Genomic DNA, 13,369 nt, shown 5'->3' with positions numbered 1-13,369 from the left:
AAAAAAGAATGTTGAGTCCTTTGGACAAACAACGCAGCATACATTAATTAATTGCACAATATAGCCTACACTTATTACAAAATGATGCTATTGACCAATCAGAAGTATTCCAGAACAATTTGTAAATACAATAACGAGTAATAAAACATCTTATAAAATAAGCCTAATATGACCAGACAGATATTCATGGTTATTGTCAGGAAATAATAACCATACAAATTGAATGTACGGTTCACCATGCCCCCTAAGGAAATACTCGCCCTGGATGTGTTTTTTTAATCGTGCAGTAAATTCAAATTCTTCTGCGATAGGAAACGACCGTTAAAGCATCTAAAAGCTGCGTTATTAAACTCGCCCGCTCCATTACTACAGCGGTCGCGTGTCAAAGCCTACCGAGTCCCCTAGCAAGAAAGCACTCTGTGCGCGTGGTTCATTATCTTCGTCCGACCGCCCAAACAGTGTCTAGGTAGTGCGCGCACCGCGCTTTGAGCCACAGCCGGTGTGTGTGTGTGCTACGGATGGGAATGTATCCCAGCATGCTTGACAGTCAGTCAGCAGCGACATGAACAGGGAAGGATGATGAAGCTAAGATGGCAGCGCTACTAGGGCTGCTGTCTTTACAGGGTCAAGAAAAACAGCAGGAATAAACGCAAAGCACGGACGTCAGCTCGCGCGTTTGACTCGTTTCTCTCCGGGCGGTTGAACGCGGTCGGACCGCCTGCAATCGAGGAAATAACGGTTGGTTTTTGAAGCGTATTTCGCAGTCGCAGCAGAGCGGCTAACCGTCAACGTCGTTTTAATTGGAGATACTCGGATGTAATTCGCCGGGCGTTTTTGCGGGTTTGCGGAGCGGATATATGGGGTGTGCTCGGGAATTTTAGCTCTGTTGATTGACTTTGTAATCTAATATATGCGTTGTTCCCCTAAACGATGATGTGTGCTGCTGCGGCGGCAGCGGGTGCCGGTGGCAGCGGGATTGTGTCCTCCTCATCCCACTCGATGGGGCTGGGTGTCAGGGTTATTCCGGGAGCTGGACACGACTTCGCATCGATCGGATCAGGGATGGGCTCCTGTCCCGTTGTGGGGGCCCGCTCGGATTGTCGGAGCCGCTACCAGCTTCTTCTCTCAGGGCGAGCGCTGGCGGAGCGCTACCGGAGGATATACACCACCGCGATCAACGACAAAGAGCAGGGGCTAAACCTCGGCAGGTGGGTCTGATTTACATGTTCGGTTCAGGTTGAGAGATGGGCCGTGATGCCGTGCGGATGGATGTGTTTGTAAACAAAACCCAGTGGGTTAAACATGAGCTCATTTGAGCCCAAACAGTAGTGCAGCAGCAGTATTAGCAGTTAGCATGCGGCTAACTTCCTTAGCGATAACACATTAGCGAGTGCAGCTAAAACACTCGATTAATCTCGTTCGTGTCAACGGAGAAGCTCAGTTTGTGATGGTTTTGATTTGTGCACTTTTTTAAAACGTCACCTCTGTGCTGTCACGGCTAACACAACAGTCTTGCACAGCCAGACTAATATAACGTTAGTTGTGCTAATAGGACATAGCTGAATGAGTTTGAGATATATGCTATAATTTTACTGGCTTCAAATACAATGCATAGACTATGGTATGTTATGCAAAGAAGGAAGAATTAAACCTTTCACCTCAACATTTGTGTACATTTAAGACTCGTGAATTGTTGTCAGGCTTATGAAATGTCTTACAGTCCCAGTTCAGGTTTTATATATTATTCTTCTTCACTGAATTGCAAGTTTAAGGTTATTATTGTTAATATCCAGCCACTTCATTTTCATAATGTGACTTATTGAACGACATTAATTATATCGCATGAGAGCTCTATCGTTAGCCGTGTCTCGTTTATGCGAAGGGCTGGGTTCTGTTTTGCCTGACGTCACCCTGCTGTAGCGAGAAGCGCACACACACACACACACACACACACTCTCTGACGTGCTCTACCCAGTCTCTTATAATTGATCTCCCTGTACACATCATTATTGTTTCTGCTCATATTTATACTTTTACTTTGTCCATAGTTCATACGCAGTTTCACAGTTAGCAAAAAAATCTAAATAGACGACAAAGTAAAAATGACATTCCGTTTTACCATAAAACCTTCACATCCCTACTCTACTATTATATTGAACTCTTTAGCAAATATAACAGTAGAATTTGATTTATTTTAGTTGCATATTAAAGATATTCAATAAATCAAACTCATTGTTTATTTTTTATGTACTAAATTGCTTTTATGTATTTAAAGTTTACAAAAAAGGGTTCAAAATTAACATTAATTAAGGTTTAGCCTACACATACAATTCAAGAGTCAAAAGTAATAAGCGCTGAATGACCAGAGGTCAACAAAGATATGTGAGATTAAGAAAAAAAGGATCATGAATATTGTTACTGCCTTGTTTATGCAAATTTTTCTTTGAGGTTTAATAGTCCTTTTACAAGTGGTTTAGTAGTGTACACTTGCACCATCCACTTATGACACCACTAGCGTCAATGCAAATTGCGCTGAACCCTTGAACGCCCCTCCCAACCTTCAAGCTCTTCATCACAAGCAGCCTCTGTGCTTTCACTTTTCACTGCATATAATCAGCTACTGTTTTGTTTTCCCATTGTTTACTGCCATACACGAGCTCTAGCTTCAACACAATTCCTACATAAGGTTGTACATAATAGCAGATTCAGATCGCTCTCTTGTTAAAAATGAAACTATGATCGCCCGCTGTTGCCGTCGCTGTGAAGGATTTGCCACTAGACCAATGTTTCTCAACTGTTGGTGTGCAGCCCAAGAAATAACAACAAAAATCATAATTCTATGTGTTTTTCTGATGCGAGACTTTTATTTTGACGTGTGAAGCTGTTGACTCTTCTGTCAGATGCAGTTTAAGTAAAGACAAAAATGGTTTGTCCTAATTCAGTATCCACTGCCAGATGAGATGTTTTTAGGCTACATGTCAGTGTCATATAATATTCTAATATTATTTTCGTTACTTGAAAGAATTCGCTACAGAATTTTTTTTGTACATGCTTATAATTCAATATGCTCTTTATAGTGAAGTTAACTATAAAAGAGAAAATCAAATTATGAGCATGTAACGTCGTAATTACGTTGTCAATTAAGTCATGAAATGATCAAAAAGTACCAATAAATCACGTTACTGGTATGTCGTGTGTCGCCTGGGAAGGATTTGAATGCCGGTATGATGTTCAATCTATTCATCAGGATTACTGTCCATATGTTTTATTAAACGTACAGTATGGAATTTTTTCTCCACTAGGGGTCGCTAACCTATTTACAATAACAAAGGCGTAGTTTGATGACGCAACATTTGCTAAGAATTATGGATCTTGTCGTCAACGTCAAGCCGACCGATCTAATAATGTTTATGGGTGACTGAATACATCAATGTTTTTATCATGACTATGATATGAAGCAGTTCGGGATTGCTGAGAGACAGCTATCAGCTCCACATGCGACGCGAGTCCCGCGGATATAAAAGGAATATGGACATTTCATTCTACCGAACTACACGCAAATGCAGAATTACTACTCACAGGTCAGTTTATTAGACAAATTAAACTTGTGAGGTAACGCAGCGCTGTTTCACTTGGTCTAACATTACACTAGCACACTAAACTGCATTTGAATGTGTTGAAATTTATGTGTTAGTTTGTCTGTATGAGACTAGCAGTAAGCTAGATCAACATGAGAATAACATACAGATCATATACTGACATTTTATCATTGTTGAACTATATAACATTGATTAGTTTTATGTAAATGTGCTCACCTGTTTAATAAAGTACATGTAGGAGCGGTCGAAGTCTCGGACGTGGAGCTCTCGTTTATATACTGTCTATGGGAGCTCTCGGCATCTCGAAAACACCGTGCTGATATTGATTCTCGTTTTAGTTCTCCTTTTTTATCCAAAGTCTGCTTGCCATGGTCCATAATGTTTGAACGAAACAACAACAGCATGCAGATAGATATTGCGAACTACAGTGGTCCACGTCTGTCGTCTTGGTTACTATCAGAGGGCTCTGGTTCATAGCTCTGGTTACCATGGCAGCACGAGCGGAAACCAGGGAGAACGCGGATATGACGCCATTGACGGCGACAAAACGGAAATAAAGAAACGTGCCGTGTCTTCGAATTAAATAAAAATTTCTCCTGGTTTGAAAGTTGTTGGAAACAGTCGGGATAATGTAAGTAAACAACAAAAAAAAAAAATATAACATAGATATAGTGATTTTTGCTATTTTTAAAGCAAAAAAGTTACATATTGTGCCTTTAACAGTTCATGTTATTGTGTGTTCACTATTTTCACTTTGTTATTTTTTTATACTTTTAATGACTGTGGGGGCTCATAAAAACTTAATAACTTAATTGTATTAACAAAAACAAGTTTGGGACTTTAATTGCATTACCTTATACTGTTTATTCATCACTATTAGTGATATTCTTTTAATTTGTGTATGCTAAATAAAGTGGGACAGTACTTGTGTGTGTGTGTGTGTGTGTGTGTGTGTGTGTCAACTGTCAACCATTGGAAATGAATTTGCTTTATTCAAATGCCTAAAAATTTGGGTCTTAGCTTAATGAACGTGTAAATGTGGGTTTTATGGCCATACCAGTTGAGAACCACTGATTTAGAGTTAGACTATTTGCAAGTTCTCTTGTTAGACAAACAGTGTCATTTTACAGAGTTAAAGCACATTCAAACAAAGGCAAAAAAGACCAACTTTTGTTTTATTGCAAAGGTGTTTGTTAATATGCCAGCAACCCATTTTTTTGAACTGGGTCCTTGAAATAGTATATTTTTGCTCTTACAATCCATGCTTATTAAAAATGCATGTTATTACAGGGATGACACACCGCTACATATGCTGACCTGTTAAGATATCTGTGATACCTCTGGACCTTTTTACTAGTATATTGAATTGATATTGAAAACTGAAAACCTGACAAATAGGTTAGTAGTGTCAGCCTCAAACGGATTGTCTGGTTCATACTCAGAGATATGATTTCTCTATTTTTCAACCTTAAAAGTAAGACCCACGTGAACTGTGTTAATATGAGACAAAAATGGTTGGTTGGGGGGTGGTTACTGTGTGATGACTGATATCACGAAATAGCCTTAAACAATTACTAAAACTGCAAAATGTAACGTTTTCTAATAGCCTACATGTATTTTATGCACAGAGTGCTTCTGACAGCGTTGCACAAGCTCACGGTGTCGTCTGCGGGACGCCCTTAGCCAGGGTTCAAAGCGGCAAATGCGAGTAAAAATCAGCATTGAAACTGTGTTACTGGCCAGTTGCCCGTTAACTTGATGAATTTTGACAATGTTGTGAGAATGTCAATGTCATATGGCTTAGTGCGTTCAAATCGCAATGGATAGGGATGTAATTATGAATATATGTAGACTTCAGATGCAAAAACCTCTGTCCATCTGACATTTTTCTTTTAAATGAGCATTTTTATCAGGCTCCTATGTTTAGGTTCAGTAATTTCACTTAAATGGCAATGAAAAGGTTATTAGTCAATTATTGAAATGCCTTATTTTCAAAAATGTCACTGATAAAAGTCAAATTAAAAACATGAAAATCCTCATTTAAAAGAAAAATGTCAGACAGACTTAGAGATTTTTGCATCGTCTTCATGTGCTCTGACGCTGCATGATTTAGAGTAAAGTTTCATTTTCAGTTTTGATTCACAGAGTCGCTTATAATAATTTGCTGATCACATGTCTGATACATTCAAACATTCTGTTTATTATAAGTGTGCTCTGCAGTTTTGTCGTCTGCTGATTTATATTCTCGTGCTCTCGTGCAGCAGGACAGATTCTGATTGGCTGTAAATGTTTTTATCTTTCATCAGCTGGAAAGTGGCTCCAACGATATTGTTTTTCTGTGCCGTTATCTCTTGTAGTTGTGGTGTGGAATGATACTTTTTTACAGAATGATTTTAAAACATCTTTATCGTTATTATTGTTCTTGGTGTGCCAACTGTAAATCAACATGCACCAAATGCTACATTTTCCATATGTTGTAATCATTATGTTCACAACTTGTAATAATTACTTTGAGCTCATTGTTTCTTCCTTAAATTAATACATTGTTTGCTAACTGCATGATTTGTATATTAGTACATTTCTGAAATACATTACTTAGACACCTCTGATAACAGATCACTCTAAATTGTAATATAGACACATGCATTTTCTGTAAAGCTGCTTTGAAACAATATGTATTGTGAAAAGCGCTATACAAATAAATTTGAATTGAATGTGAATTGGTGTGAGTAGACCTTTAAACAAACTGTTATCATCTAGATAGACCTTTGTAATAATTTTATTATTGATAGTTGACACTGCAAACCCAGATCTAACATGTGCCAATATTTTCCAGGGGAAAGAAAGCTTTGAGCAAGAAGAAACTAAAAAGGCGGCAAAAAGTCAAATCAAAAGTGAAAACAAGAACAAAGGTAAGATTGAGAATCCGTCTTTTGAGTACTGTAAGATTCATTGCTACACATTTGCTGATTCAATCAGACACTAAAGTTACATGGTTTAAAAGACATTTTTTGGTAGCATAATTTCCATATTCACATATAGACAAATGCTTCCATAGACTTCTGCTGGATCTGTCTGTATTTTATCTTTAGTCTCTCATAATGCATAATGATTTGTCATCTCAAAAACTGTAAACTTCTTTCTCATCAATATAGCATCTTTAACATCAGATAACAATGATTCTGTTAACAAATGTGGCCATTTTGGTGGAATTCTTAAGATCTTTTTTTATTTATAATAGTAGTTTTGACACCGATCACAATACAGCACATATGAATACATATTTATACATGCATATTTTCATGCTTTTAGTCATCACATTTGAGAAGATACCAGTAAACACTCACACATGGTGGAGAATGCGGGAGTGGCGAGGTCACGATTGGCTGTTGCATGGCGACCCATGTGTTGCACGTTTCCATGGCAACAGCTTCCTCCATCTCCTGCAATGAGCACCTATGGTGTGTCTGGCAGCCGGGTTTGTCTCGCTATGTCTACAGTGTTAACCAGCGCTCAGAAAATAGGCAGAGACCCAAAATGTCCCGTATTGCATATTGTGTATTGTCTTCCCATTCCCCAAAGCATGTGTGGGGGTTAATGCCTGATTGTGTTTGGATATCCTTTCCCAGGCACTCTGTTTTCCCTAGTGGATGTGAGTGCTTCACAGGCAGCGGTAAGAGAGAATAATGTGATTGTAGATAGTGGAGAGGGGAATATGCTGTAATAATCCTCCACCCTAAAACCCTGCTGGGTCAAAATCTCATTTATATTTCTCCTTCTCTGCCACAGCCACCTTAAAACGAGCTCCGTGCCTTTGTTTGCTTATAAACAGATGGGTGGAGTTCCTCCAGCAGGGAAGGCTCTGCTTCAAGACATACTGCTGATGTGTCTGTCAGTGTTCAAGCACTTCAGTTTGCTTTGTTTGATGGATCAGGATATGAATTCATGAGTTTACTGCCCTTCTGCTTCGACTCCATTCCTTATCAGTGATATTACACAATCCCAGACAGCTTTGTGCTACTGATGACTAAGACTGGGCGATCCAGCCAAAAAATGAAAATCTCAATACAGGGCTCCAGAAAATTGGCTCCTATTGACCTTATGCGGCAGAGAATCAAGCGCGCATTCGTCTTTAGAATATTGTCTTTGAACTTTTGTTTTTGCGGTCGCTCTGTGTATTTCAAAGGCATCGCTGTCGAGGAGTAATTAGCTGGTGATGTGGATTTACTTATAGTAAAGTTGACAAAAGTTATCATGAGGATTGTAATGTTTAAAGCAGATGTCTTGACAAATGTCAGTAGACCGGGAAGATTTTAAACGAGCCGTTCGTTCATAAATACGCAAGATCGCTGTGAAAATACAGACCGGAAGACAAAAGACAACGAGCGCAGTGCTGAAAAGGGGCGGGGCTACATAAGGTCTATGAGGGAAAAAAATATTTTTTAGGTGCCACTAGGGTTGTAACGGTATAAGATTTTCACAGTATGAAAACGGTCTCAGAAGATTTCACTTTTTCACTGTATATGGTGTTAAATAAATAATAATAATTATTTCATCAGTTAAGGGTGGGGTAGGCAATTGTCAACATTAGGGCTGTGTATCACCAACAATGTCACGATACGATACGCATCACGATACTAAAGCCACGATACTATACGTATCACGATATGGATCAATTTGGAATTTGGAATAGGTCTAGGCAAGGCAAGGCAAGGCAAGGCAATTAGGCAAGTATTCAGAAATAGAAACTGAATAAAGTAATCAAATGCAAAATAACACTGGGTAGTATTTTAGTCCTGACTAAATTAAATACATAGGCTATTAATCCAAATTCTTCAAATTAAAACTATCTTTTGTTGTTTTGACAACAATTTTAATGACAGACACATATGGCTTCTGTCCCTTTAAGAGCTAACGTTAGTGCACGGATCCTGATTTCATTCACTGTCCCATCATTAGGGATGGGACGATACACTTAAACTCACGATACGATGCACCTCGATATGCCAGGGTCACGATACGATACGTCACGATACGATATCAAAAAAAAAAAAAAAAAATATTACTGTATAACAACAACTTATTTATTTTTGTACAACTTATTTGTTCATGTTTGATGTGTTGGATGTGGTGTACGGAATGACAGCATGGCATAGCTTACACACAGTCTTAGTCTTGTCAGTTACTCTATTGCCGTCTTTGTCTTTTTTAATGAGAAAGCCAAAATACTGCCAGACATATGACTTGTATCCAGGCGGAGCGTCCTCAATTTCGACCTCATTTGACTCCATGGTCGGCTGTTTGGGGGCAAGGCAGTTGGTGCTAATGCTAATATTTGTTAGCTTGCTGTAGACTGCAGTGTTGTTGTTGCAACATGCGCTGTCTTGACGTGACGACGTACCGCACCGTTCCCCGGATATAATTTTTTTTTTCATTTAGTTTTACCCTGCTTGATCAGCAGATGGTGCTGCCAGCCTGCCACCATAGACTGTATGTCTGCCCCATATACATACACACACATATAATACACTAAATTATTTATATACTACGCAAATCATGCAGCAGTGCCATCTATCTTTATTTCGCGATCCATTTTTTTCGACCTCGATGCGTTTCGTCACGTTTTGTATCGCGATATTTTGTCAAACGATATTTCGTCCCATCCCTACCCATCATGCGTTTTATGCTGAAGACATAACCGACTGTGTTTAGAGGATACTCAACAAGACCGAAATGTTTGACATAATTTTGCGTGTTTTTGTTTGTTAAAGTGATATAATCCGCGAAAAATAACTTTTGTTACTCGCGAGCTGTTTGTGAGCGCGTCGAGTATAAACGCCTCGTCCGTTTGGGGAGGTGCGCGTGCAGGCAGCGGAGACTCGTGCTGCGGAGCCAGGCGAAAGTATTCGCGCTCTTTGTGAAATTGCGTCTCACAGAAAGTTTTAAAATGACTGATCTGATTGTATAGTCTGTGTGGATTAATTTACTCATACAATCTACATGCTAAAGTGCAGGAATGATTAAAATTATGTGCAATACCCGCGCCGAAATTCGAGCCCTGAATTGGCTACATAAGCACAACAGTATCGATACGGCAGCTGCTGTATCGATACGCGCATCGTCAGGAATTCTTGACGACGTATCGTTGTATCGATATTCTGAGCACAGCCCTAGTCAACATGGCCAGCAATAGCACGTTAGCTTTGAAAGCATGAGATACCAGCCTCACTTCAGAGCGTCTCCAAAAGCCACAGCTTCTTCAAAACACCTGAATCTGCACAGCTGAATCTGCAAAGTGCCACAAGATGAGAGACGGTGTTAAACTACCTCATGTCTCAAAGCACATAACATTACAATAATAATGAACATAAACAACTTAAAGAGCACTGACCTGTACCACCTGACTGCTGCAGGTTCATTTCGCCATTGATAGTGTTGCCATTGAAATGCATAAGTTCCAGTCACAAAACACTCTTGAGTAAAACGTCACTGGTTTCCATCTTTTACAAATTACAGTAGTTATGGCGTGAACGGAGCATAAGCTTGTTGTTGTAGTTCAGGAGGAACTGTAAAAGTTGGCTGCTGTATTTATAGCATGAAATGTGTTGATAACGTGTGATGTCTGCGCAGGTAGACAGGCAGGTATGACATCGTACCATTGCATTTTTGGTAGAACAAATGCTTTATTATAACAAACTTGCATTTATTTGTTTTTGTTTCCTAGCTGTCCTATTCTATACTGCGCTCCGTCTGTTTGACGCGCATGCGCGCACCGACGCTCGTTCATCGAAGTCATTGAAGTTTAACAAGACTCGCTTGTTGTCAGTATGTGCAAAATTGGAATGCTCACGGAACTTTCTAACATTTTCAGATAAGGATATAACTATAAAATGTAAGTTGTGCGCTGAGGAAAACACGTGTCAGAGGCATTAACACGACAGGGCTTATTGTTTGAAGCGCTTATAAATATAAAGCATTCTCATGTTTTAGGACAACTTGGATAATGTACCTTTCCCAGAGCATTCACTCTGCATCCTCAGTGATTTTCCATGTGTGTTTTGTCCATAGAAATGGGTTATTCACAACTATAAAGCGTTGTGACTGTCTGGTTTACGAGCACAGTGTTCAGATGCTCATAATTGATTTTAGTTGTTGCAGCCCTACCTTCATTGGGGATAAAAGAGAAGACTGTCTATGAAGTAAATGTATCTATTTAGTGGTATATTAAACTAAATATAGTCACAGCTAGGGGTGGGCGATATGGCAAAAATATCACATCACAATTTTTTCCAGGAAAATCACGATTTTATCACGATTCTCTTTCATGTTGAAAAACAATGAAAGAGTTTGAAAAACTCTTTCATGTTTTATCACGATTCTCTTTCAAACAAAGCCTTACAAGGTTACAAAATATGAAATAAAAAAAGAATGGCAGACAATTAGGCCAAAGTGGCGCAAATAAAAATAGGCTACACAACATAAAATACAAATGAAATAAACAGTAGTTTTTCAGCTACAATATGTGTATTTAACAGTAGCATTCAAGACGGCAATTAAATGAACAAATATAAAAATAAAATACTACATAGACATCACTGTATAAATTATACATTGATTCTTATTAAAGCTACTTTTAAAGTTCTTAATCAAGAGTAGTGAGTGATTTTCTCTTTGTTTTTTGTTGTTTTATTAACAATAAAAGGATTAGTTCCTGTGAGAATACAGGTTACTTTTGGCTCAGTCTCTTAACAACACATTGCAATATGGAAAAACTTGCAGCATCTGTAAAATCTAAACTCGATATCTTCAACCAGGGCTGGTCTCTATTCCTTCACTACATAGATGCCTGATTCCTCATTGCATTCCAATACTCTACAACTATCACAAAATATGAAATAGAAACATGTTGGTTTTCTTTAAATGCATTTTGTAACAGTGTAACCATGCAACTTATCCTAATGTCCTTTTTATGTCTATATGTGTATACATACATATGTACTGTATATTTGTATGTGTGCATGTTTGTATGTGTCCCCTTTTACCTTTCTTTTTTCTTATGTTCACCTACTATACTTGTAACCTTTTGTTTTGTTAAATAAAATAAAAAAAAGAAGAAAGTATCAATATCAGACTCGTTATGGAAAAAGTGGTATCGGTTCATCCCTATTACGTATTATTACAAATGCCTGCATAGGGCGCCAAGAGCCTGGTGTTATTGTTGTCCCACTTTACAGTAGGTCAAATCCTTATTTAATATTGGCCAAATGACATTTAATTCAAATGTTAACTTAATCTTAAATATTTGGCCACTTTTTTTACGATAAAAATGCTACATCCACAGTTTTTTCTTGAATAAGAATATGTGGATATTAAAACACGAGCGAGGGGTTTAAACTTTTGTTTTGAAATCGCGATGAACAGTTTGCATATTTAGAAACGCATAGATTTATTCTCCTGTGTTGGCGTAGGTTTGTAAATAATTTACGTTACAAATCTGATGAAATGGCACAAATTGCTTTCCCAGATGAACGTTATAAGCAACCCAAACTTAGCATATGCAGAGATGGAGTTTGAGCTCTATGCATGTAAATGATAACAGTTCAACGTGGAGCAGCATTTACTGTGAACAGAGCCGCTCTGATAAATAATTAAAGTGCATATATATAAAACACGCAGAGCATATATTTATTTAATTGAATCGCAGCCTTTGTGAAGTCACTATAGCACTATGCTATAGTATGGTTTTTACATTTAATAGGCCTACATAGTGCAGCCTTAGAAAACGATCTAATAATGCAGTTCATGGATTCTCGTCCTTGGAATGTGCCACTTCCGGTATTTTGCTGGTTACTCGACACGTTTAAATTGTAATTCAGGTACTCAGTCGGGTACTCCATTTTAATCGAGGAATCGTTACAGCCCTACATCCCTAACTTATAATGAAACTTAGTTTGTAACATTTATACTTGCAAGGGTGATCTTAAAACTAGCTATTCTCATTTCGCCACCGTTTCCTTGAAGCCGATATTATTCAGCTCTTGACCTTTCAGGGCAACAGTGGTGGGACTTGTGGGTAAATTGTATACAGTATGACTCATGTACCTTTGAACAGACAACTGGCTTTTCACATTCTAAATACAACATTCAGGCCCCTCTGTGTTTTATTTAGCTAAGTTCTTGCGCCATGGTTTGCCTCTTGGTACAGCTGAAAGTCACCAAATGTTGCTATGATCAACCTATGATTGATATCACCACAGCAAGATTCATAATTGTCACCCCCTTTACTGACATAGAAGCATTGTAGTATCAATCAAATTTGCCGCAGAAAAAAATGGATAAAATCTTCTTCATACCAGCTGTCTAATGAAGAACGGGTGTATTAGGTTTGGTGCTAAAGTGTTACAGAGCTGCACCTTATGAATGGCATGCTTATTTCTGGTCATTGAGTGTAGAATCAATTTATGAATCTGTTTTGGTATTGAGTGTGAAGAAATGGTAAAGTTTGTCCACCAAAACGATGTCTTGGATGTAAAATGGAAACTCCTTATGCTGTTCAAAGTACATTCATTGTCTTTCTTGAGGTAGCAGTTAACCACAACTGATGTGGTCATTTGAAACATCCCCTCCCGTTTCATGCTTGTATACTTTATTGTCTGTTCTTTGGCCATTAGGTCTATATTCTGTATTGTCTCCTTTCCTTACATTGCTCAATTATGGTTTTGTTAAAGGTTATTCTTCCAAGTGCTTATGTCCCTTGGTAACTTGCTCAG

The 13,369-nt window shown here is 38.4% G+C and overlaps 1 protein-coding gene across 18 annotated transcripts in view; it reads left to right on the top strand.

Moving 5' to 3' along the window:
• The first annotated feature begins 427 nt into the window (after positions 1-427).
• The window catches only part of mycbp2 (MYC binding protein 2), a 110,619-nt gene continuing 97,677 nt past the window's right edge, over positions 428-13,369 (top strand). For all 18 annotated transcript variants that reach the window (XM_084122564.1, XM_084122561.1, XM_084122562.1 and 15 more), the window contains exons 1-2: positions 428-1,208; positions 6,436-6,511. In XM_084122564.1, the coding sequence (XP_083978690.1) occupies positions 931-1,208; positions 6,436-6,511 (354 nt within the window). In that variant the 5' untranslated portion in view covers positions 428-930. The remainder of the gene's footprint in view (positions 1,209-6,435; positions 6,512-13,369) is intronic.

This window comes from Abramis brama, assembly GCF_963993115.1.
Source record: "Abramis brama genome assembly, chromosome: 8".
Classification (NCBI taxonomy): domain Eukaryota; kingdom Metazoa; phylum Chordata; class Actinopteri; order Cypriniformes; family Leuciscidae; genus Abramis; species Abramis brama.
Note: the sequence above shows the minus strand (reverse complement) of the source record. Positions and strands in the feature narration are given on the sequence as shown.